Here is a 25317-nt window from a genome sequence, read left to right as displayed (position 1 = left end):
AGCTTTCCTCCCAAGGAGCAAGCGTCTTTGAATTTCATGGCTACAGTCACCGTCTGCGGTGATCTTGGAGCCCAAGAAAGTAAAATCTGTCACTGCTTCCATTTCTTCCCCTTCTATATGCCAGGAAGTGATAGGGCCAGATGCCATGATCTTCGTTTTTTTAATGTTGAGTTTCAAACCAGCTTTTGCACTCTCCTCTTTAACCCTCAACAAGAGGCTCTTGAGATCCTCTTCGCTTTCTGCCATTAGGGTGGTATCGTCTGCATATCGGAGGTTGTTGATAATTCTCCCAGCAATCTTAATTCCGACCTCTGATTCATCCAACCCGGCATTTCTCATGATGTACTCTGCATATAAGTTAAATAAGCAGGGTGACAATATGCAGCCTTGTCGTACTCCTTTCCCAATTTTGAACCAATCGGTTGTTCCATGTCTGGTTCTTACTGTTGCTTCTTGACCCTCGTACAGGTTTCTCAGGAGACAGGTAAGGTGGTCTGGTACTCCCATCACTTTAAGAATTTGCCACAGTTTGTTGTGATCCACACAATCAAAGGCTTTAGCGTAGTCAATGAAGCAGAAATAGACGTTTTTCTGGAATTCTCTTGCTTTCTCCATGATGCAGCGAATGTTGGCGATTTGATCTCTAGTTCCTCTGCCTCTTCGAAACCCAGCTTGTACTTCCGGTAGTTCTCGGTTCGCATACTGCTGAAGCCTAGCTTGTAGGATTTTGAGCATCACCTTGCTGGCATGTGAAATGAGCGCAATTGTGCGGTAGTTTGAACACTCTTTGGCGTTGCCCTTCTTTGGAATTGGAATGTAAACTGACCTTTTCCAGTCTTGTGGCCACTGTTGAGTGTTCCAGATTTGTTGGCATATTGAATGCAGCACTTTAACAGCATCATCTTTTAGGATTTTAAATAGCTCGGCTGGAATACTGTCATCTCCACTAGCTTTGTTGTTACTAATGCTTCCTAAGGCCCACTTGACTTCACTCTCTAGGATGTCCGGCTCAAGTTCAGTGACCGCACTATCATGGCTATCAGGGACATTCAGATCTTTCCTGTATAGTTCTTCTGTATATTCTTGCCACCTCTTCTTAATCTCATCTGCTTCTGTTAGGTCCCTGCCTTCCTGGTCCTTTATCATGCCCGTCTTTGCACAAAACGTTCCCTTGAGATCTCCAATTTTCTTGAAGAGATCTCTAGTCTTTCCCATTCTGTTGTTTTCCTCGATTTCTTTGCATTGTTCATTTAAGAAGGCCTTCTTGTCTCTCCTTGCTATTCTCTGGAACTCTGCATTCAGTTGGGTATATCTTCCCCTTTCTCCTTTGCTTTTCGCTTCCCTTCTTTCGTGAGCTACTTGTAAAGCCTCATCAGACAGCCACTTGGCTTTCTTGCATTTCTTTTTCTTTGGGACGGATTTCGTTGCTGCCTCCTGAACAATGTTACAGACCTCCGTCCATAGTTCCTCAGGCACTCTGTCTATCAGGTCTAATCCCTGAAATCTATTCCTCACCTCCACTGTATATTCATCAGGGATATGATTTAGGTCATACCTGAAAGGTTTAGTGGCTTTCCCTACGTTCTTCAATTTAAGCCGAAATTTTGCAAGAAGCAGCTCATGATCTGAGCCACAGTCAGCTCCAGATCTTGTTTTTACTGACTGTATGGAGCTTCTCCATCTTTGGCTGCAAAGGACATAATCAATCTGATTTCGATATTGACCATCTGGTGATGTCCATGTGTAGAGTCGCCTCTTGTGCTGTTGGAAAAGAGTGTTTGCTATGATCAGCATGTTCTCTTGGCAAAACTCTATTAGCTTTTGTCCTGCTTCATTTTGTACACCAAGGCCATGCCTGCCTGTTATCCCGGTGATTTCTTGACTTCCTACTTTAGCATTCCAATCCCCTATGATGAAGAGGACATCTTTTTTTGGTGTTAGTTCTAGAAGGTGTTGTAGGTCTTCATAGAACCGATCAACCTCAGCTTCTTCGGCCTCAGTGGTTGGGGCATAGACTTGAATTACTGTGATGTTGAATGGTTTGCCTTGGATTCGTACTGAGATCATTCTATCATTTTTAAGATTGTACCCCAGTACTGCTTTTCCCACCCTTTTGTTGACTATGAGTGCTACTCCATTTCTTCTAAGGGATTCTTGCCCACAATAGTAGATATGATGGTCACCTGAATTAAATTCGCCCATGCCTGTCCATTTTAGTTTGCTGATTCCCAAGATGTCGATGTTCAATCTTGCCATCTCATGTTTGACCACCTCCAGCTTACCTTGATTCATTGATCTGACATTCCAGGTTCCTAAACAATGTTGTTCTTTACAGCATCGGATTTTCTTTTCACCGCCAGACACATCCACAGCTGAGTGTCCTTTCGGGTTTGGCCCAGCCGCTTCACTCTTTCTGGCGCTACTTGGAAATACCCTCTGCTCTTCCCCAGTAGCATATTGGACACCTTCCGACCTGAGGGGCTCATCTTCCGGCGTCATCTCTTTTAGCCTTGTGATACGTTCCATGGGGTTTTCTTGGCAAGAATACTGGAGTGGGTTGCCATTTCCTTCTCCAGTGGACCACATTTTGTCAGAACTCTCTGCCATGACCTGTCCGTCTTGGGTGGCCCTGCACGGCATAGCTTATGGCTTCACTGAGTTACGCAAGCCCCTTCGCCACAACAAGGCAGTGATCCATGAAGGGGAATAATTTCAGAGCACGGTACAAAAACATCAAGCAACCCGCAGCCCCTAAATACCTCGATAACTTGGAAAGCAAGTATGAAATTATTTGTTGGTGAGGATGAGCCAAAAGAACAGCCCCTCCCTATCTCCAGTATAAATCATCAGCTTTTTTCTGCCCCACCTCTAATCTCTAAGCACACAGGCACAAAGCCCATGTGGCAGGATGAGTTTGATTAGAATGCTAACATTTTGACATGTGTAACACTAAACTTTATTTCTGTTGCTGCTCCAGATTACTGCTAACCAACATAAAGATTTGGTGGAATGAGCTTAAGAAAAAGATTGTCCAGAGGTTCTTGCATGGAAGTAACATTCTGACCCTGCCTCTGACAGCTTGGGAAGATGGAAGACTACCCCTGTATACCCTCAGTGTAAGGCAGCCTTTCCTGAGCCATGGACTACAACTCCCATTACCCCCAGCTAATTTAATGGCTAATTTAAAAAATTCTGGGTTATTGGAGTGGCTAAACACACCACGGATTTCCATCCATGGTTTGGCTAGCATTATATGCAAACCAGGAACTCTGGTTTTGCTCACCCCTGATGAGCCAGAGTTATTTCTCTGCCTTGTTAGTTCCCTGGCTTGCTGGGAGAGAGACAAGCCAGAGTTTTTGGTTTGCACATAATGCTAATCAAACAGAAGGTTGGTGGTTTGTTTAGCCGCTCCCATTTGTACTGGGAGCAATTCATGATAACACACAATGTACAAAAACAACAACTTTGGGTTAGTATTGTGTGCAAATCAGGCCAATCTATGCATCTGTCCTACCTAGGGATGGGAGAGCGAGCAATGTTTGAGCTCTTCAAGGTTCTCCATTTTCTGCCTCGAAAATGTCTTGCCTCATTCTCGCTTCCGAATGTGAGCATCTTTTTTTTCAACCATGAAAAACAACGTACAATTTCTCCTCATAGGCGAAGGCCTGAAAATGCATTTTTTGGAGGGGAAACGCGCATTTGCAACCCTGCACTTGCACAAGAGCTCATTTTCAGAAGTGCGCACTTGCGCAAATGCAGACTTTTGAACACAATGCAAGCTTGGGAAATTGCAAAACCTTTCTGGGAATAACGGTCCTGCTCACATTCGGAGTTGCAAACGTGACATGTTCGCATGTTTTGTGAACGGGGATGATTTTTTTTTGCATATCCCTAATTTCACCACCACCTTTTCACAGGCTGTGCTGAAGCTCCAGAACTCCCTTCTGAAAAGAGTCTGTTTCTCCGTTCTGAAAGAAATCCTCCACGAATTTCCCGAAGCTGGTGAAAACATTTTTATATATTTTAAATATTTTGACTGTTGTCATTTTATCATCTGCTGTTGTTTTTGTGTATTACTGCTTAGTAGGTTTAGTTTTAGGGCCGCGGTGGCTTAGTGGTTAAGACGCTGAACTGCAGACTGGAAGGTCGGCAGGTCAGCAGTTCGAGACCCGAGTGCTGCGTGACGGAGTGAGCTCCCATCTTCAGTCCCAGCTTCTGCCAACCTAGCAGTTCGAAAGCAAGAAATTGCAAGTAGATAAATAGGTACCGCCTCGGCGGGAAAGGTAACAGCGTTCCATGCACCTCGGTGTTCAGTCATGCCGGCCACATGACCACGGAAGCGTCTTCGGACAGCGCTGGCTCTTCGGCTTAGAAACGGGGATGAGCACCGCACCCTAGAGTCGGACACGACTGGTTGGGGACACCTTTACCTTTACCTTAGGTTTAGTTTTAAATTATAAGGATGTTTTTAATGGTTAAGGGTGCAATCCTATGCATGTTTGGACAGAAAAAAGTCCTACAATACCCAGCATTCTTCAGCCAGCATAGCTGGCTGTGGAATGCTGGGAGTTGTATAACTTTTTTCAGTCTGAACATGCATAGGATTCAGTCCTAAATGTATTATTTCTGTTATTAGGTGCCTTGAGTGCGTTGGTATAAAGGCGTCATAGAAACATTTTAAAATGAAATGAAATAAATACTGAAAACCACAGAATCACCATATATTTGGCCAGTTTCTGCCAAGCAAATATTCAATCTAAATTTTGAAGCTTTTAATTTTCATCCCTCAGAAATGTGTGACCTGGAAGCTTAGTTGCCACCCTTTATGGTCTCCTCCCCCCCCGCCCCCCCGCAAAAAAAAAAATAAAGTTTTGGCCCCTGCCCCTATCTCTGATTAGAAGCAAGGCGCATGGTGTTTTTGTTTTTGAAGGCCCTTGGGGCAAAGTATTCCTTCTAGCTTTAAAATATCAGTGTTGGGACACAGTGCCTTTGAGCATAAGTGCTCTTCCACTTTGAAAGGTACCATGTTTTGTTTTTACATACAAGGTACATTAGAGAATATAAGACCAAGGGTCATCTAGTCCAGCATTCTGTTCACACAGCGGCCAACCAGCTGCCCACGGGAAACCCACAAGCAGGACATGAGTGCAACAGCACTTTACGTTTTATATGAAGTAGAGAAATAATAGCAACTTTTTCCTGGCTTTATTTCTTGCTCTGGCAATTGGGTAGTGGGGTGAAACTTTGGTCAGGCCAATAAAATACTGGCTAGGCGGCAATTCTGGAAAGGTGACATAACTGGCTGTTTCATTTCGCAACAGTTGGTCTATCATTTCCTCACTAGCAATGGTGCAGTTGGGAGACAACAAGTCTCTGCTCATCTCTAAGCTTAAGCCTTCACTCTGGGGAGATCATACGGCACATTCCAGCCTGCTTGCGTCTTTTCCAAACTCAACCTCAGTGTGGGTTAATGGCCAATTTAAGATCAGCAGACAGCCAAAATGATTAATAAGTCGAGGCCTTCCTTTTCTCTGGTAGAGAGCCAATGCTATGTTCTTGCCAATATTCCAAGACATAGGAGACTAACAGTGCAATCCTATGCATGTCTACTCATAATAAGAGCCCTGCTGAATCACACTGAGGGTCCATCTAGTCCAGAATTCTGTTCACACAGTGGCCAACCAGCTGCCCATGGGAAACCCACAACCAGGACATGAATGCAACAGCACCAAGGCTGGTGCCAAAGGGAGACGTGGTCAGGCACCTGCTGAGGGCCCACACCACAGCAGGGGCCCGCTGACAAGAGCCTCCTGGACTTGCTGCTCCTCTTCATCACTGCAACCTGCTAGTTCACCTGGCTCTCACTCTGGCCTGGACAACGGTAGTGGTGACAAGGGAAGTAGCAGATGTCAGTACCTGCTTGCTCACTGGCTCTCCCCCTGTCAAGCAAGCGAGTGGTAGCAATGACAAAAAAGAGGATGAGGAGCAAAAGCAGCTGGAGACAAGGGTGGTGAGAAGGTCGACTCACTGAGGGAGGGGGCCCACTGAGGGTGTCTTACCCAAGGGCCCTCAAAAAGCCAGGGGCCCTTCCCACTTGTGTTCCCCAGCAACTGCTCTACAGAGGCATACTGCCACCGATAGTGGAGGTAATATACAGCCACTGTTATAGTAGCCACTGTTAGCCTTAGCCTCCACAGATTCCGTTAATCCCCCTTTTAAAGCCACCCAAGTTGGTGGCCATCCTTGCACCTTGAGAGCCAGTGTGGAGAGAGCCAGTAGGGTGTTGGACTGGGACCCGGGAGACCTGGGTTCTAGTCCCCACTCAGCCATGAAGTTCACTGGGTGACTTTCAACCTGTCACTAACTCTCAGCCTATCCTACCTCACAGGGCTGTTGCAAGGATAAAATGGAGAAGAGGGGGACTACATAAGCCACCTTGGGTTCCTCGCAAGAGAAAAAAGATGGGATATAAATGTAGTAATAATAATCGTTTAAAAAAAATCTTGTGCTACTGAGATATAAGTCTTCCTGTGCTTAATGAAACTGCCAGGTAAATGTGTACAGAATTGGAGCCTGTGACTGGTAGCCTGTTCCTAACAGTGCAATCCTGCATACAACTCCCCTGTTAAAACAGCTTCACTGGCTCCCAGTCTGTTTCCAGGCATAATTCAAAGTGCTGCTTATGTCCTATAAAGCCCTATACGGTTCGGGTCCAGGTTATCTGAAAGATCGTATTCTCCCCTATGAGCCTACTTGTGCCCTGAGATCTTCAGGGGAAGCCCTTCTCGCTATCCCGCCATCATCACAAGGCACGCCTGGTGGGAACGCGGGAGAGGGCCTTCTCGGTGGCTGCCCCAGGGCTCTGGAACTCCCTTCCCAGGGAGGCGAGAGTGGCACCCTCCTTGATATGTTTTCGTAGGCATGCAAAAACATTTTTGTTCCAGCAGGCCTTTGGGGATAACTAGTCTGGACCTGTGAAAATGTGGTTGTCTTTTAATGTTTTAATATTTTTACAATTTTAATATTGATGATTTAATTACATTTTTAACTTTTGTACAGTTGTATTTATATTTCTATTCATAGGTTTTAATTGTAGAAGTTTTGACGTTGTAAGGCCGCCTTGAGTCCCAGTATTGGGAAAAAGGCGGGATATACATAATCATAATCATCATCCTATGCCAATCTACTCAGAAGTAAATCAAGTAAACCTGGGACCTTACTCCCAGGTAAGTACATGTTGGAATGCAGCCTCAGCCTACTTACTTGGAATCATGCTTAGGACCACAACCTCAGAGAGTTTGAATGAGTGATAGCTGTGCAAACATGGTTACTGTTCAGTAAAGGGGAATGACCAGAGAGGACAGATCTCACCTTCCAGAAGTCTGTAAACTGAAAGAGAAAACCTGAAGAGCAGTGTGGATGTTGAGTGTAGGTGTGTAGTTTCTCCAGAGTAAAGCATCCTGATATCAAATTCATACTCAATTGGGTTGAGCTCAGTGTTCATCAGTATTCACTAATTCACATCAAGAGCCACCCATTCAGCAATCACATAAAACTTTTAATTAGGAAAGTAGCCAAGCTCTGTGAAAATCTGATGTTTCTAAGCAGTTTAAAAAGGAGCAGATTCCCAGTCTTGGAACTATTATCATTTGTAGGCAATCCATCAAGGGACACCCCCACACCCCCACACACACTTGGCTGCTTTGGACCATGTGTGATCATCCTTCGAGCTGCCATACATCTGGTCAACTTGCAGGTATCATTATAAAGAAAGTGGCCACTTAGGTAAAGAAAGCCATAACATGTACCAAATGTAAGTATGCTCTTGAAATGGGTGAAACAAGTACATTTGTGGTTTTGAGTTTTCATGTTTTATATTGTTTTGTGCTGTGCTTTGAGGTTTTAATTTTTGTGACCACCCAGATAGCTTTGGCTATTGGGCAGTACAGAAATGAATGAATGAATGAATGAATAAATAAATAAATATTGCAGGGCCAACTTGATGAGGCTGGATTCTAGGAGTCCGTCATCTTATCCTGCAGGGGTGGGAGGACTTCAGTACAAGAACTGAGCTCACAGATCCTTCATCCATAAACCTACTCCTGGCTTTCACCTCAAGCATTCTTCATTTCAGGAGCCAAATTTTGGGGTGGGGGGGGGAGAAGGAAAGGATTTGTTATTGTCATACAGTTGGGAGTCAGAAACCCTTGCTGATCTACTGCAAAACAGCCAGAGACCTACCAGTAGATCCCAATCTACTTTAGGCCCACCCTTGTCTTTCAACAAAGCCAGGATATGATGGTCTGTTATCTTTTTGAGGATAAAACAGCTGTCCTTTAGCGATTTCCATATTGCTCTATCTCCAGAACCCTTCTGAACCCTCATCCCTATTCTGAGAAACCCACCTACTCACACACTGTCTAAATTTCCCTCTTTGGTGCAATAGCCCCAGAAAACTGTCTGAAATCTTCCCATACCCAACCCCTAGCTCTAGAAACCATGGCCCATTTTCTTTCATGAACTGTTTAGCTGTGCTACAGATTAGGAATGAATGAATCTGTCAGTTTGGGTTTCTCATTTTTCCAGTCTTTAAATTTGTTTCACTCTGTTTCTGCAGCAGTTTGCTTTTTTTAAATACTTCATGCACATTTTCATGTACATTTCTCCTGATATACATACACATTTTTGCAAACAATTTCCCCAATTTTTCACTAATACATGCATTGGGGGGGGCACTTTTTCCTCATATATACCATTTGAATTAAAAAAAAATTGGAGGACTGCATCACAAAATTTAGAGTGGCAAATACCAAAGGATATCTTTGCTTCAGTTCTCATATTGTTTTGGGAAGTGGTGTAAATTAGGTCACATCACAAGGAAAGCTGAATACATTTCTCCCCCATTCCTACTGCAGATATCTTAATACATTTCAACTTACCCTTGACACAGAAGAAAAAGCCACACATGGGTGGAGAAATAATAACGTTGGTGCATTTGGGAAGATTATTCACCACTGGTGGCAGCAGTTAAATTATCAGTGACCTGTGAAATAAAGCAGAGAAATATTTCATCTGGATAAGTAGGGATGAATAGATGAACCTGTTTCAGGTGCGTGAACCCTTTCCATCAGTAGCGTAGTGATACATTCATCATGACTATCCCATAGCCAAGCCCCAAAGGAGCGTCCAAAATTGCAGGCAGTTGTGTTGATCCATATCAACTAACGCTTCCAGCCGTTTCCATTTTTACCAAGAGCAGGTCTCTTTAAAGCTAATGGGTCTTAATTGCCCATTCAAAACCAAGCCAAAATAATGTACATTACAACAGGGAACAATATATTGCTGCTGGGAAAATTCAATCCCTCCCACCCCCTGCCCCCAGCTACTGTGAGATTGCAGCTAAACTCAGAGGGAACAGGGAAGTCTGAGGGGGGGAGGATGACATCAGTGTCCCTGCTAATAAAAAAGTGCCAGCACTGCATCCCTGTCAGCCCTGGCTCTACTATGCCACTGTTTTCCATGGGTTTGCTCATAAACCCGTTTCCTTCCGTTTCTGCATTGATCTGCAACAAAATCCACACAAGAATTCACATTTAAATACATTTTTAAATACACCTTTTAACCATATTTCCTCTAAAACTTTTCTCTAAATGTATTTTCTCTCAACATAAGCATTCTTAAATGCATTTATTACGTTTTTTGAGCTGAAAACTGTCAGAACACTCAGGAAGTGCAAAACTGGTGGATAACTACGTTCTGATCCACGCATTACTTCCAGAGGCACAGATCCGGTCAGTTTGAATCAAAATTCACAATGACTGATTCCTCAAGCACCCCTATATCTAGAAAACAATCATTTTGTTATTAGTGGGAAAGTGTTCGCGTTGTAGTGTGTGTGTTATTTGTTTATCTAGGAATTCATTGTCTGCCTTCCAGTCAGATTGGCACCCACTTTTAAGTGTACAACTTATAATTTTTGGCTAGCTACTGTTGAAGGCACAGTGCTGGGCAGAAGGCTAAAATGAAGCCTGGTCCTAACCTTAACACCAGTCCTAGCCCTGGGTCTGATCTGTCAGAGGCTGTTTTTGTGTTCTTAGCCTGGGGAGCTGGGGAACTTTTGGCCCTCCAGATAAGGCAGGGAATGTCTGGCCCTCCAGATATTGGACTCGAGTTCCATCAACCCCAGCCATCATGGCCAATGGTCAGGGATGATAGGAGTTCTGGTCCAACGACATCTGGAGGGCCAGACATTCCCTGCCTTAGACCAAGAGATCTTGCCTACATGTTACACTCAATGTCCAGGTTTGGACAATCAGCGGGGGGCGGGGGGACCCAGCATTGGTTGTTTCCCCTGCCCCATGCATGCTGGTCACCTGACCAGGATTAACCTAATTACCCATGCCACATCATGGGTTGTCGTGTAGTCCAAGCCCAGTGCAGGCGTAGTGCATTTTCATCCACCCTACAAACCACAGCTTGTAGTATTGGTTGTTGGGTAGGTGAAAATGCATTACCCCTGTGTGCTGGGTTCGGACGACACAGCAAACTGTGATGCGGCTCAGGTAATTAGGGTAATCCTGGTCATGCGACTAGCACACGCGGAGGAAACAACTGATACCGTGTTGTTTCCCTCTCTGATCGTCTGAACAACCCTGATGTGTTAAAAACAGCCATTGTAAGCCAGGCTCTGACTTAGAGCGCAGCAGTCCTATGGTTCCTGGGCAAGCATCCCAGGGACTAAAAGACAGCTCGGAATACCCCTCTGAAGTTGGAAGCAGCACTCCAACCTCAGAAGGGGGAGTCAGAGATCTGACCCCAGACCCTTCCCCCTCACAGCCAGCACCGAGAGAACCACATCAGCTGTCTCTCCAAGGTCAGAAAAGTGACCTCGGAGGAGGAGGAAAGGGGGCGTTTCAGTGGGCAGGTTGGAGAGGAGACTGGAGAAACAAGGATATGAGTTATCCTGAGCCTCCTCCAGCCTCCATCCCTCCCCTTCCAAAGTAGCCCATCTAGGGAAAACCAGAAAGGACAGAGAGGAAAAGATTGCCTCTTCCACTCGTCCTGTCCTGCCAGCTTCAGCCCATCAGGGCATAAGAAACACAGAAGCCTCCAAGTTTGGGGGCTTCTGAGCGGCCGGGGCACAATCAACAGATTTGCACCCTTAATCATCCAGACCCACAATCTATGTTCTACCCACCTTGCTATATCATGTCTTCAAACAAACCCAGGATATGATGGTCTGTTTATCTTTCTGCAGATAAAACAGCTGTCGTTTGGGGTTTTCCATATTGCCTTTACTCCAGACACACACACACCCGCAAACTGGCACCCCTTTTCCCAAGAAATCGACTACTCACACACCGCCTAAATTTCCCTATTTGGTGGTAAGCCATGCAATAGCCCCAGAAAACTGTCTGAATTCTTTGATGTAAAAAATCTTCCCATACCCAAACCCTAGCTCTAGAAAACATGGCTCATTTTCTTCCATAAACTGATAAGCTCCGCTACAGATTAAGAATGGACAAATTTGTTCATTTTGGTTTCTCATTTTTCCCAAAGGTTCTCTGGAGATAGGCAAAGCAAGCTGGAGGGGATTGCTTATCTATGGTTTCCCTATTTCACCTTTATCACCTAATTGTCCCCAGGGGGTTGGAAGGGACTATTAGCTGCTAAGGAGAAATTGGCATAGCTATGTAACAGAGAGATTCCTTTCAGCTTTCTCTGCCTGTCTCTTTGGGAACTTCCCAGCTCTGGAATGAGCTCCCTGGTGAGGTTCGCCTGTCACCTACATTGTATTCCTTTCGGCTCCAGGTGAAGACCTTTTTATTTTCCCAGGCATTTTAGCATTTTAGCTTTCTAAACGTTTAGCTTTGCTGTTTTAAATCTGTATTTTAAACTCCTGCACTGCTGCTAGGTTTTATTGTGGTTGTACTGTTATATTGTGGTTTTAATGTTCTATATATTTTAAATTGTTTTATTGTGTGCTGTTTGGTTTTAATTTTTGTGAACCGCCCAGAGAGCTTCGGCTATTGGGCAGTATAGAAATGAAATGAATGAATGAATGAATGAATGAATGAATAAATAAATAAATAAATAAATAAACTAACTAACTTTCGGAATTCTTAAGAGTCAGAGCCTGGCTTACACAGAGCTGCTTTTTATGGGATGAGCATAACGTGTATTCAGGAATCCTAAACACAGGGAGCACATCAATGAAGTTCTTTTTGTCCAAGTCTCACTAAAAAGATCCAGAGCTGCTCAGCACCACTGTAGTGCCATTTCAATGGGATCTACCCTGAAGATGGATTATGCCCAAGTGTGCATGATGCCTGCATATCACAGAATGCCCAGGTTTCTCTCAAAAAAACAAAAACTCCTTAAAAATGTAATAATTTAACACACATGCACACATACACACACACGTGTGTGTTTCATAACCACCTTAGCTCAGCCTTCCCCAACATGATAACCTCCAGATATTTTGGGCTGCAACTCTCCCACCAGCCCCAGCCAGCATGGCAAATGATCAGAGATTATGAGAACTCTAGTCCAAAACAGCTCCTAGGATGGCCATCTGTCCTCTTTTATGGAGGACAGTTCTCTGTTTGAAGGTCTGCCAGAGGACTGTTCCCTATTTGAAGGCGTTCTCTATTTGAAGGGCTGCCCTGTCGGTTCAAAGATAAAGAACTATAAAAACTGTTGCCCATTAACAGCAGGCTGAAAAGGCAGGAACACAGGTCCTGTGGTCACAGGTTTCCACACCATGGTGAGATGTGCTGTATTTCTATTTAAATTATAATTATTTCTAAATTTGCATCTATACATATAAATATATGCAAATTATACGCAAATCAGTGTCCTCTTTTCTCCTCTCTTTTAGTGATGCATGTCCTCTTTATTTGGCAATTCATATGTGGCCACCCTAGGAAGGACTCAGGTTGGGAAAGGCTGGGCTAGCTAAAGGTATGTGTGTGTGTGTGTGTGTGTGTGTGTGTCTGTCTGTCTGTCTGTCTTGGGGGTGGGGGTATGTCTCACAACATCATATTATAATAACCTTTATACTAGTGATTCAAAAGCATATCACTTGGTTCACTCCTATGAGTATTGTTGTTTGGAACCGAAGTATGAAAATGCCATTTTTTGAAGTGGTTTTGTTGACTTTTTTGGGAGTGGGCATGACTGTCTTGGCTCCAAGCCCAGACGTTACACAGGGTTGTTCTCATCAGAGCATGAACAACGTGATCAATTAGCCTTCCTCAAATGCCTCTATTCTGTGCTGCCCACTAACTTATTACTCACCAAAGGAGAACAAGGCCACTGCTCCAACTTTTGCAGCCATATGCCCAGCCGGATTGTCGTACACGCAGCAGCCGAGGGCTGGGGATCGGGGAGGGGAAGTGGCTGTTATCTACCGGGAGTCCTTGGTCTTCACCAGACCCCCTCTCCAGGAGACCAAGGTTGTTGAGTGCATGTACTGGAGGTTGGGCCCGAAAGGCAGTCTGAGGATTCTGCTCATATACCGCCCACCCCACTGCACAACTGACTCCCTGGCCGAGGTGCCTGAGGTGGTCTCTGATGTATGTGTGCAGTCCCCTAACTTATTGGTGTTGCAGGACTTCAATGTACATTCAGAGGCCATCCTCACGGGGGCACCCAGGACTTCAAGGAGACCATGGCTTCCTGGGAGCTGTGCCCTATTCCAGCTGGGCCCACCCACGTAGCTGGTCGGGCATTAGACCTTGTGTTTGTTTTTGGGGAAGCAGGGAGTGATGTGGAAGTCAGGGGTATATCCACCACCCCCTTGTCATAGTCAGATCACTATCTGGTGACGTTGGACTTCTCGGTTCCACAACCCCTCTGCAGGGGTGGAGGACCCATTAAAATGGTCCGCCCCAGGCGTCTTATGGATCCAAATGGATTCCTGAACGCGCTTGGGGATTCTCTGGAGCACACAAATGGGCACTCAGTCGAGACCCTGGTGGGTGGCTGGAATGCCACAATCACTGGGGCATTAGATTGGGTGGCTCTGAAATGCCCTCTCCCCCTGAACAGGGTTCAAACTGCACCATGGTTTAATCCGTGGTTACAAGCTCTGAAACAGGTGGTGAGATGGCTAGAGCGCCAGTGGCGGAAGTCTCACTCTGCAGGTGATCAGACATGGGCTAGAGCTGTATCTTCAGCCTATCATGTGGCGATGAAGGCTACAGAAAAGGAATATTATGCTGCCTCTATCGTGTCTGCAGAGTGCTGTCCCAGGAGGCTGTTCCAAGTTGTCCGAAGCCTGGTCGTTCTAGTTGCTCCGGAACCGCTGGAGCATTCTAAGGCCTCCTGTGAGGCCTTGGCAAGGCACTTTGTGGACAAAACTGATTGGATCAGAAGTGTTATTCCATGTGCCATGGACACAGTTAGTGAGCGAGTGGCGGCCTGTGGTGAACCAGTTTTGTGGGATCGGTTCCAGCTTTTCTTTCTGATAAAGTGGATAAGGTGCTTTCATCTGTAAAGCTGACCACCTGCTTAATTGATCCTTGCCCATCTTGGCTCATTATGAGCTTCAGAGAAAGACTGGGTGAGGGGATCAGGGCGGTGGTGAACGCCACCCTTGAGGAGGGAGTGATGCCATCAGCCCTCAAGGAGGCAGTGATAAGACCGCTCTTAAAGAAGCCCTCCTTGGATCCCCAAGTCTTGAGCAACTTTCACCCAGTCTCGAATCTGCCATTTTGGGGCAAGATAATTGAGCGGGTGATGGCGATGCAGTTGAAGGCACACTTGGAAGAAGCTGATTATCTAGATCCATTTCAATCAGGCTTCAGGCCTGGGCCAGAAACGACCTTGGTTGCCTTGGTGGATGATATGAGGAGAGCTTTGGATAGGGGTGAATACTCCTTCCTTGTTCTCCTCGAACTCTCAGCGGCTTTTAATACCGTTGACCATGGTACCCTCCTGGACTGCCTGGAGAGGTTGGGCATTGGAGACATCGTATTACAGTGGTTCCGGTCCTTCCTCTCCAGCAGGTACCAGAATGTAGCTCTGGGGGAGGAGACTTCAGACCCGTGGCCGCTCACTTATGGGGTGCCACAGGGTTCCATCCTCTCCCCAATGCTATTTAACTTCTATGTAAAGCTGCTGGGGGCTATCATCAGGAGGTCTGGGATGCGGTGTCATCAATATGTGGATGACATGCAGCTCTACCTCTCGTTCAAATCTTAACCAGAGTTGACCGTAGAATCTCTGTCCAAATGTTTGGAGACGGTGAGTGGCTGGATGAGTGTTGGTTTTGACCTTTAAAACCCTATACAGTTCTGGCCCAGCCTAACCCCTTTTATTTATTAAATTTATTGATCGCCCATCTGGCCGGGCCACTCTGGGCAATGTACAACAGTACAATTTAAAACAGTAAAATTGCACATTAAAAATTGTCTAAGAATACCCTAACCCACCCAAAATGCTTATCCAAACAACCAAGTTTTCAATGCATGGCAGAAGCTCATTAAAGAAGGGGCATGGCGGCGTTCCCTAGGGAGGGAGTTCCACAGAGTGGGGGCCACCACAGAGAAGGCCCTCTCCCTCATCCTCACCAGCCTAGCTGTCCTGGCCAATGGGGCAGAGAGAAGGCCATCCAAGGCTGATCTCGTTGAGCGACCTGTCTGTTGTGGCTGCAGGCATTCCTTGAGACAGGCTGGGCCTGTCTCAAACCCCATGATTTCCGGTCCAGGTGGGGTCCGCAGCAAGGAAATCCGGGCCGCTTGGGGACCCACAGATTTCCCAAGAGCCTTATCTGCTGGATTTCGCGGGGTGGCTCTCCTCCTGGCTGCGCCGGGACCCTTCTTCTCCACACCGGCTGTTAAGGAAGCCATTAACAGCTGGTGGGAAAGAAGGGTCTCGGTGGCACCCCACGCCCTCTCCCTGGTCTCCTCAAGAGGAGGCCAGGGCAAGCACACTGAGCACTGGCCATGCCATGACCTTTCTTCCCCGCACTGGCTGTTAAGGAAGTCCTTGACAGCCGGCATGGGAAGGAAGGGCCTCAGTGACACCTAGAACTCTGGAGAGTCACCCCATTGAAAATCTCACCGACCCAAAGGTGAGTGGGGGTGGCCCACTGCGGACTTCACAGGTTGGATTCTTGAGAATCCGGCCTGATTTGAGTCCGCAGTGGATTTCTCGGGCTTCCCTAGTCTACCTTCTGACCACCATTGTCACTAGCTATTATTATTTCTCACCCTCTTTCTCGTAATTGTTACCGCTTGCTTGCATGACAGGCAGAAAGCCAGGGAGCAAGTGGGCAGGGGCATCTGCTGCTCCTCCTCCTCACCACCAGCACTGTCTGAGACCGAGCTGGAGGCAAATGACGGCAGAGACTGCATGGGTGAAAAGGAGGAGCAACTCCAAGGAGCTCTGGTCAGGGGCCTCCTTCTGAGGCATGGTCCCCTTGGCAAGTGCCCAGTGATGACTACCCTTGATGCTGAGCATAAGTGCGAATGAGGCTGAACTACAATGAGGAGGGTGAATGGTTTGGAGGATAGAATACTAGCCTAGAGAACAGGCTTTAATAGCAAGAATGGCTTTACTAAATAATTTAAGGCTGAAATCCAATGCATATTTACTTGGGTAAATCCCATGGAAATTAATATGATTTTCTTTTGAGTAAACATGCTTACGCTTGCATTGCATATTTCTTTGGGCTACACAAGATTATTATCTGAAATCATAAGCAATGAAGAAGGCTGCCTGGTCCACCGGTGCCCCTCAGGTCATCACAAATTTTCATAAAAACCATCCAAGGCTATTTTTGTATATCTGAGCATGATGAAATCTATTTTTAACCATGTGCCATGAAAAATGCAAATATTTACCAAACAAGAAAGAACTGTTTACGGAGTGTGGGATGGAAAAGACTATGGGACGCTGGTATCAGAGATCTGATAAGAGATGGATGGTCTTGCTATGAATAATTGGCTGAGCTTAGGGCTGCCATGAGATCCCATTAAAAAAAAATCACTTTCACATTCCAGAAACCAAAGAGATTAATCAATGTAACCACCACCACCTCATCTTCTCTTGGCCTTCTAAAATTTTAGAGTTACAAGTGAACATCGCAATTCACTGATTTTCAGCTGATATTGTAAGCTGCCTAGGAAAACTTTGGGCATGGTTTGCATGTCATGCTAGATTGAGGGCCACGGTGAGCAAAAAAATTCATTTATAAATGCTTAATAAATAAATCATTAATAATAAAACAGTGGTGCAGAACCTCAAGCTCAGGAGCCAAATCCAGCCAGAGGTCCCCAGAAGGCTACACCCCTTTTCCACAATTGCTGATCGTTTGGTTTCCCAGCTTTTGTGCCATTTTTCCATTCTAAAAGGTTGAAATGTCTCTGAAATGAAATATGCTAGTATTTTGCCACCACCCCTTTTGTCTTAGTCCCCAACCACCCCTGGAATGCTGCCCTCAAGAGCTTCTATAGTTGAATGACTGACAAATCCACCTTTTAGTCCTAGGGCACATTTTAGCAGGGGCTCTCCAATCATTGTGCTCTGGGGGAGGGCAAGGATGGAACTGTGAGATGGCCATTCTTCCAACACCACCAGGCTTTACTACCAAAAAAAAAAAAAAAGCTTTAAACTGGCTTTCAGTCATCATAACTCCTTAGCTCCTGAACCTATCCTTTTGAAACTTTGCAGGTTTCTTGCCTGGAGACATCTCTATGATGTGTGCCAATTGCAAACAAATTGCCCAAAAGACCTCCAGAAAAAGGGGAAGCAAATCACTCACACACACACCTTAAATGTGAGGAGTCCCCTTCCACATAAATTGCTACACCTATCCTTCTGAAACCTTGCAGGTTTTTTAGTTATTCACAGCTCAAGGCTGTCAGTCAGTTTCAGAACAATGGCCCACAAGGAACATAGGGAGATAGGTATGTCCTCTTTGGGATACCTTCAGAATGTCATGGCTACTCTTGCATGAAAAACCTTGTGCCTTAAATCTGAAATTTGGCAGGTTCAGTCCCCTGACATAGGGCAACTATCCCTGCAAATTTCATCTAATTCAGCCAAGAAATAAAACAGTTATAGGCAGTTGCTCTTTTAAAAAGATCAAAATATAAGGTGTGTACCACAGAACCAGAGCCTCGTGTGGCGCAGAGTGGTAGGTGGCTGTATAGCAACCAAAGCTCTCCCCACGACCTGAGTTCGATCCCAGCGGAAGCTGGGTCCCAGGTAGCCGGCTCAGGTTGACTCAGCCTTCCATCCTTCCGAGGTCGGTAAAATGAGTACCCAGCTTGCTGGGGGGAAAGGTAGTCACGACTGGGGAAGGCAATGGCAAACCACCCTGCTACAGTCTGCCACAAAAACGCTAGTGCACGCAGCATCCCTCTAGGGGTCAGCAATGACCCGGTGCTTGCACAGGAGGAACCTTTCCTTTATAGGGGCCGCGGTGGCTTAGTGGTTAAGACGCTGAACTGCAGACCGGAAGGTCGGCAGGACAGCAGTTCGAGACCCGAGTGCTGCATGACGGAGTGAGCTCCCGTCTTCAGTCCCAGCTCCTGCCAACCTAGCAGTTCGAAAGCAAGAAATTGCAAGTAGATAAATAGGTACCGCCTCGGCGGGAAAGGTGACAGCGTTCCGTGCACCTCGGTGTTCAGTCATGCCGGCCACATGACCACGGAAGCGTCTTCGGACAGCACTGGCTCTTCGGCTTAGAAACGGGGATGAGCACCGCACCCTAGAGTCGGACACAACTGGTTGGGGACACCTTTACCTTTTTTTTACCACAGAACCCCCTATACCTATTTTCCTGAAATTTAGCATACCTAATCCCCACTTCAGGTGCTACTTTGCCTGCAAATCATCCAGTACTGACTGAGAGAAAACACTTGTAGCCATTTTTATTTCCCATGACAGTCAATGGGAGGCACAAAGCCTTCCATTTCTAAATCTTTGCTTCGGTTTGGTACTATGATGCACACACATCATGGATTGGATCCAAAGGACCATGACTGGAAACAAAACAATTGCTAGTGATGTTCCACAAACGCTTGTAAGAAGGGTTTGCACCATGCTCTAACAGGCAAGTTCTCACATTTATACTTGTGCAAGTGTTGCACATGTGGAAGAATATCTTTGGATTTATTTCCACTTTCTCATGCAAAACTCTAGCACAAGGTGTAAAAACAGCTCTTCTGTGAACACAAGGCACCTGCTGCATGTTGAAGGGTACCTTTAGATCTCCAGCCCCATGTCAGATGCGAAGGGCTGCTCATGTAGAATTAGGAACAAAGTGCCTTAAAGAACTTAGGAGTGGTGACTGGGACAAAACTGGAGCCACTGCAACATACGTATGTAGTTCTATGGATATCCACCCTTCAGAATTGACAGGCCATGTGTGTCTTTAGCACTGGAGATGCATACCTGAGTAGATCAACACCAAAGCAAGCTCAGACTAGAGCTTTGGTGGATCTCCAAAGGAAAGGGGCTCTACCATCATATGCCAAGCTTTGCGAGCACCTCTTGATGCATGCGCTCTTTTCATCTGGATCACAAACAATATTACTAAGATCTTAGGAATGCTTGATCCTAGGGGTCACGATGGGACATACCTTCTTGATATATTGCATCCCGGCTGACTAGGTTAAAAAACAACACTTTGGAAGACAATAGGAAACCAATTCACAAGTGCCGATGGTGCCATTTGCTCCCATTGGCCCATCCCTGTTAGGAAGTGGAACGCTGCATTCTCTACCAGCTTGAGCTCCCTGAGAGTGTGGAAGGGTTGGCCTGTGTAGAATGCATCAAGGCAGACTAACCTTGAGGTTACAAAGGCATAAAAGTTAATTGACGGGTCTGAATCTGATCAAGAGAGTTATAGTTTCCATGGAGCCAGTGAAAGGCACTCCTGGCTAATGCTGAAACCTGGGGATCCTCCAAGTGCAGGGATAAATTAAGGAGCACCTGGATTTGGCTGTGGGCTTCAGAGACCACGATATACTGAATGCCATCTGTGGCAGGTATTTGTTCTGCCAGGTCACAGGGAGTTCCAACTATCTTGTCTGGATTGTCATCTCACTGTCATCCAGTTCCCAGTAAGAACTAAACACTAGGGATAACCACACACTAAGAAGTTGTTAGTGTACACCTAAATGTGTGACTGCAAGAAACGTGTAATATGAACATTAGACAAGTACTTGCATCATGGAGTCATGCAGTTTGCCTCTACATTATGCATGAACTAGCCAGATGGAAGAGGAGTGGCAGAATTAGATGTCAGTAGCAAACTGATGGCACCAGACTCCATATTTCCCTATGATCTGCCCCAACACCTTCATATACTAGTTACTGAGTGAAAAAAGGGAAGACTCCTATGGTATGATGACCTCTAGCCCACCATCACCACCACCACTCACTTGATCAAGGATGGGCAAGTTGTGGCCCTCCAGAGGGTTTAATGTACAACTCCCGTGATCTCTCACCATTGGCTATGTTGGCTAGGGCTGATGGGAGTTGTAGGCCAAAATATCTGGAAGACCACAACTTGCCCACCCCTGCACTAGATTCTCACTGCTTAGAATGAGGGGGATAGTATACAGTCCCCCAGTTGTGTCACCTGCACCTTTGGATCAACAGTAGCAAAACCCACAGAAAGATCTAACAATGTCACTAGGGTCTGACCCAACCTTCCCCAACCTGATGCCCTCCAGATGTTTCAGATGGCAGCGCCCATAATTCCTGACCATTGGCCTTACTGACTGGGGCTTTTTGGAGTTGTATTCCAAAGCATCTGGAGTACACCACTCAAGTTGGGGGAGGCTGGTCTACCCTTTGTGTCTTTAAGGAACACAGACCAAGGCCACAACCCTAGTCTGCCTGCAGTCTCCATACAATGTCAGGTTCACATCCCATCTGGCAGAGGCCCAGAAAAATTGGCTGGAATCCTGTGTGTCTGAAGCTGCTGGTCAACAACCTTCTTAAAAAGGGAAGCTTGGAAACAGGGTAGTAATGGGCTGTGGAATCTGCATGTAGGCTTACTTCTTCTTTTTGCTAAGGGCTGAAGAACCATAGATCCAAAACTGGGTCTGAAGCTAGACTGAAATGAGTCTAGATAATCTGCTTCATCCAAAAGAACTTGAATCTGGACAGCCACCAGTTCCTCTGTTGCCTTGCCCAGATGTAGAAGGTTAGAGACTGTCTTATAATCCCCTGAATCAAAAGGGGCCCAAACTATCCTGAACAGTCTGCTGATTACCCCAACCATCAAAGGATACAGCTTTCACCAACCAGCACAGGCATTGTTCCCATTCACAAACGTCTATCTGCATAGCCTCACCACCCCTTCTGCTCTGGTGAGTGAAACTGTTTAGAAGTGATTCTCTCCCCACTACCCCACCAAAAAAAACCCCAAAAAACAAAAACCAGAACAAGACTGAGCCCATGATAGCTAAAACGTTGATTCTTTAGATGTATGGTAAGCCAGACCTGCTTGGTTTGGGAGACCCTTGTGCTCATTTTGCTGAGTGGAACCCTGGACTTCTGCCCCAAAGTCCTACCTTAATGACATCCCTGGTAACAACCCCCAGATGAGTCTTAATGCTTATGAAGTCTCAGAGATGTCTTGCAAGTATATGTGCATTAAGCCAAATGCCTATAAGATGGGTTGCAAACCTGTCATGGTGGGTATTGGACTTGTGTGTGTGTGTGTGTGTGTGTGTGTATCATTGTATTGTTTAGATTTGTAGTTTGACTCATCCCAAAGCCTTTGAGCATATAACAATTTAAAGGCATAAAGATTCCATTAAAATAATCATGTTTTAATACCATTGAAAGACACACACCCGTCCCTCTGCCAACTTAATCCTGACCCCCAAAAGCCGGATATGGCTTTCCAAGGGTTGGTGGAGATCTTGTAACTGGGAAGACAGCCTGTCTGAATGTCTCTCTGTACACCCTTGCTTTCTGAACCTGGTGCTCTAAATCTGTGCCCCACCTGGTAGATTATATCTTGTCAAGAGACTGGATGATTCAACCAGGGCTGTGTGGAATGTCTTCATGAGAAGAAGGGTGGTCTCCAGTCCTCTGAAGAAACCGTTCCTGGAACCAGTGCCAGCTCCAGGTCTTGAGGGCCCTCGGGAAGACACCCTCAACAGGGCCCTCCCTCAGTGAGCCCACCTTCTCACCACCATTGCCACCAGCTGCTCTTGCTCCTCATCCTCTTTCCCATCATTGCTACCACTTGCTTGCTTGAGAGGCAGAGAGCCAGTGAACAAGTAGGCAGTGGAAGTAGGGGAGGAACAACCCCAGGATGCTCTTGTCAGTGGCCCCTGCTGGGGTGTGGGCCCTCAGCCAGTGCCCAGTCATGCCTACCCTGGATGCCAGCCCTGCCCTGAACCCTTGAATCCAGCGAATGACAACCAGACTCTCATTTTCTGTGTCTGGTCAAACTCATAGAGAAAACAGCAGTGGTCTAGCTCCAAGCTCTTTTAGCCAAGACAAAACATCTGGACCCATTTCAGTCTAGCTTCAGGCCTTAGTTTTGGAACAGATTCACAGAACCTGCCTTGGTTCTGCTGTTGGACAACCTTTGAAAGGGTGTGACCCTCCTGATTCTATTAGACCTCTCAGCACCATTCTGTGCCATCAGCCCTGGTCTCTTTCAGTGCCATCCGTCAGGGTTAGACATTGGAGACATAACATTGCAGTGGTTCCATTTTAGCAGGGAGGATGAAGGTGCTGCAAGATTGCTGATCCACCCCATAAAACCTATCCAACAGGGTTCTACAAGGTGGTTCAGACATAAATCCCCCACCCCCATCATGTTATTGAGTATCTCTACGAAACCACTGGGAGAAATCATTCAAGGAATTTGTAGTTCATTGAGGTAATCCCTGTTGCCAAGTCCTCTGCAAAATGAAGATCAGCCAAGTTATTTCATGGGGTAAAAGGCAATATGATCATGTGGAGACAGCTTGGATTCACCCAGCCTTTTACCCCATGAAATAACTTTGCTGGGCTTTATTTTGCAGAGGACTCAGCAACAGGGATTACCTCAATGCTACTATTGATGGGCAGTCTTTAAATAATGATTTATGCCTCAGTTGGCCATCTTTGGCATGACCTAGGGTGGCCATGTGTCCTCTTTCACAGATTAAGTCCGGGTTAAAGAGAAAAAACCACAAGGAGGAGGAGCTGGGCCTCGAAGTTGGCCATCCACAGTTAGCACCTGGACAGCAGGCTGAGCAGGCAGGCACACCTGTCACCTGGTCACAATTTTCCACACTATGGTGAGATGTCCTGTATTTCTATTTCAATTATAATCATCATTTCTAAATGTGCATCTTCACATATAAATTAGCATATGCAAATTCTATGAAAATCAGTGCCCACTTTTGTCCTCTTTTGGCCATTCATAAGTGGCTGCCCCACATGAGCCAGCCAGGCTCTAGTCATCTCCCCTTCCTGCTTCGTCCATCTCACAGGCGAACTGTCACAGTGGGGAAGGATGCACACCCCATAATCCCTGACCATTGGCCATGCTGGCTGGGGTCAATGGGAGTTGTAGTCCAAAGCATCAGGTTACCTACCCTAATACCAGCCTATCATCCTCCAGCATGAATCTGCAAGAATCACAATGCGTTCTCATCCTGAATTGAGTCAAGCATGACAAATGTTTCTGTTTCTCGCTGCCCCGGCACTAAAGAGTAGAAGTAAGCTCAGGGCTCAGCATGAGCACTAAGAGGGGGGAGACACTCGACACACAGCTCTAGCCTGCCTCGTTGCATTTTCTACTTACCCTCTCTGCCATTACCTTCAGCTCGCCACCATGATCCCAGTTATTCCCTTCCTTTCAGCTAACAACAATAAGGAATATCTACACACCACAGTCAAACGTTCAGAGCCTTTTGTCCATGGCAAGCCTTTCCAGAAATGGATATTACTGTGGGCATATTAAGTTGCCTTCCATGGTGTCACTCCCCGCCCTGCCCCCCCCCCCGCCACCGCAAAGTGTGCCTAAATTAAACTATCAAAGAAGATGCTCAAAGAAGAAGAAAAGAGGACTGTCAACATTTCCTTATGTTCAGTGTACCCTTCCCCCGTAAACTGTGCAATTCCCTTCCTGAGCAATCACGGGTCTATTTGCATTGCTGGAGCAAAACCAAAGTGCCTGATAGTAACACAGCGAAAGTAAAGGTTGTATCTACAAAGACGTCTATCTCCTTGTCAGCCCTTTCCATAAAGATTCTTCGAATGAAGGTCCAGCAAACTCACCAGCAGCATTCATCTGGTTGCAACTAATAATTTACGTCAGTCATTACTGTTCAGGATCAATTGGGTTCTACGGTTGTTCCGGTGCTGTCATTTTCACTCCATCAAGAAAACCCGTTTTCTCACCTGACCTCTGCACGTAGAGATCCCCTTTCCTCAACAAGACACAAACTGCAGGTAAAGCAGGACTGTGCGGGCTTTCCTAGGACTTTACCTGAGACACTATTTGCATGGCCCCTCCCTCCTCTGCCGTTGTCCCAGCCCAGGCCATCATTCACCTTCCAACATCTTTAGTGAGACAATTTTTCTCAGTTACATCATCACTACTGCACTTCTGCAGATTTAAGTTTCATTTCAAGGTATGAAAATGGGCCTCTTTCTAGATTGTCCTTTGTGGTCTATGAACAACAATAGGCTAGGAAATAATACAAATACACGCTTGTTCATTACTGGAACCAGCTCCTGTGCTATATTTAAGTCCTGTTACTTTGCCCTGGAAGAACTGGTGCTAATCAAAGACATGACTCATTAATCAGGGTATCACCAGCATGTTGGCCACACAGAATAAGGCTGAAATCCTGTACACCAAGGCTGAGGAACCTGAAGCCTTCCAGAGGTTGTTGGACTCCAATTCTCATCAACCCAGCCAGCCTGGCCAATGGTGAGGGATGGTGGGAGTTGTAGTTCAGCAGACTTATGTGAGAGTAACAGCACAATCCTTTGCATGTCTACTCAGATGTACGTCCCAACTGACCAATGAGGGTTCCTCATCTGGCCCCACCTCCACTCTGATCAGCAGCTGTATCTAGCCCCGCCCCCACTGCAATCAGCAGCTCATCAGCGGCTGTATTGAGTGTATAAAACTGTACACAGCCTAAAGATACTAATGCTGTCTTTTGCCCCAATCTTTGGGTCTCTTGTCTGTGCGTTTGTCTTCACTGCACATATTAATTGCTTTTAGCAAGCTGAATGTGGACTATCACAGTTCTTTATTAAGTTTTAAAAAATACGAAACAATCACGTCTCTATCGATTGCACCAGTCTAACAGCAATACACTCTTTTAG

At 46.0% G+C, this 25317-nt stretch overlaps 1 protein-coding gene across 2 annotated transcripts in view; it reads right to left on the bottom strand.

Moving 5' to 3' along the window:
• Positions 1 to 24436, bottom strand: part of GABRP (gamma-aminobutyric acid type A receptor subunit pi) — a 53913-nt gene extending 29477 nt beyond the window's left edge. Inside the window, exons 1-3 of one of the 2 annotated variants that reach the window (XM_084830574.1) lie at positions 24256 to 24436; positions 8940 to 9043; positions 7264 to 7389 (exon numbers count right to left, since the gene is read on the bottom strand). Coding sequence is in view for 1 of the 2 variants with exons in the window: in XM_084830564.1 (XP_084686690.1) it covers positions 8940 to 8995 (56 nt within the window). In the remaining variant the exon portion in view is untranslated. The remainder of the gene's footprint in view (positions 1 to 7263; positions 7390 to 8939; positions 9044 to 24255) is intronic. The other variant, XM_084830564.1, reaches the window with a different exon arrangement.
• Positions 24437 to 25317: the final 881 nt, after the last annotated feature.

This window comes from Heloderma suspectum, chromosome 1 (assembly GCF_057233095.1).
Source record: "Heloderma suspectum isolate Gila_16-S chromosome 1, 16-S_ref, whole genome shotgun sequence".
Classification (NCBI taxonomy): Eukaryota; Metazoa; Chordata; class Lepidosauria; order Squamata; family Helodermatidae; genus Heloderma; species Heloderma suspectum.
This window is presented reverse-complemented; position numbering and strand designations above follow the sequence as displayed.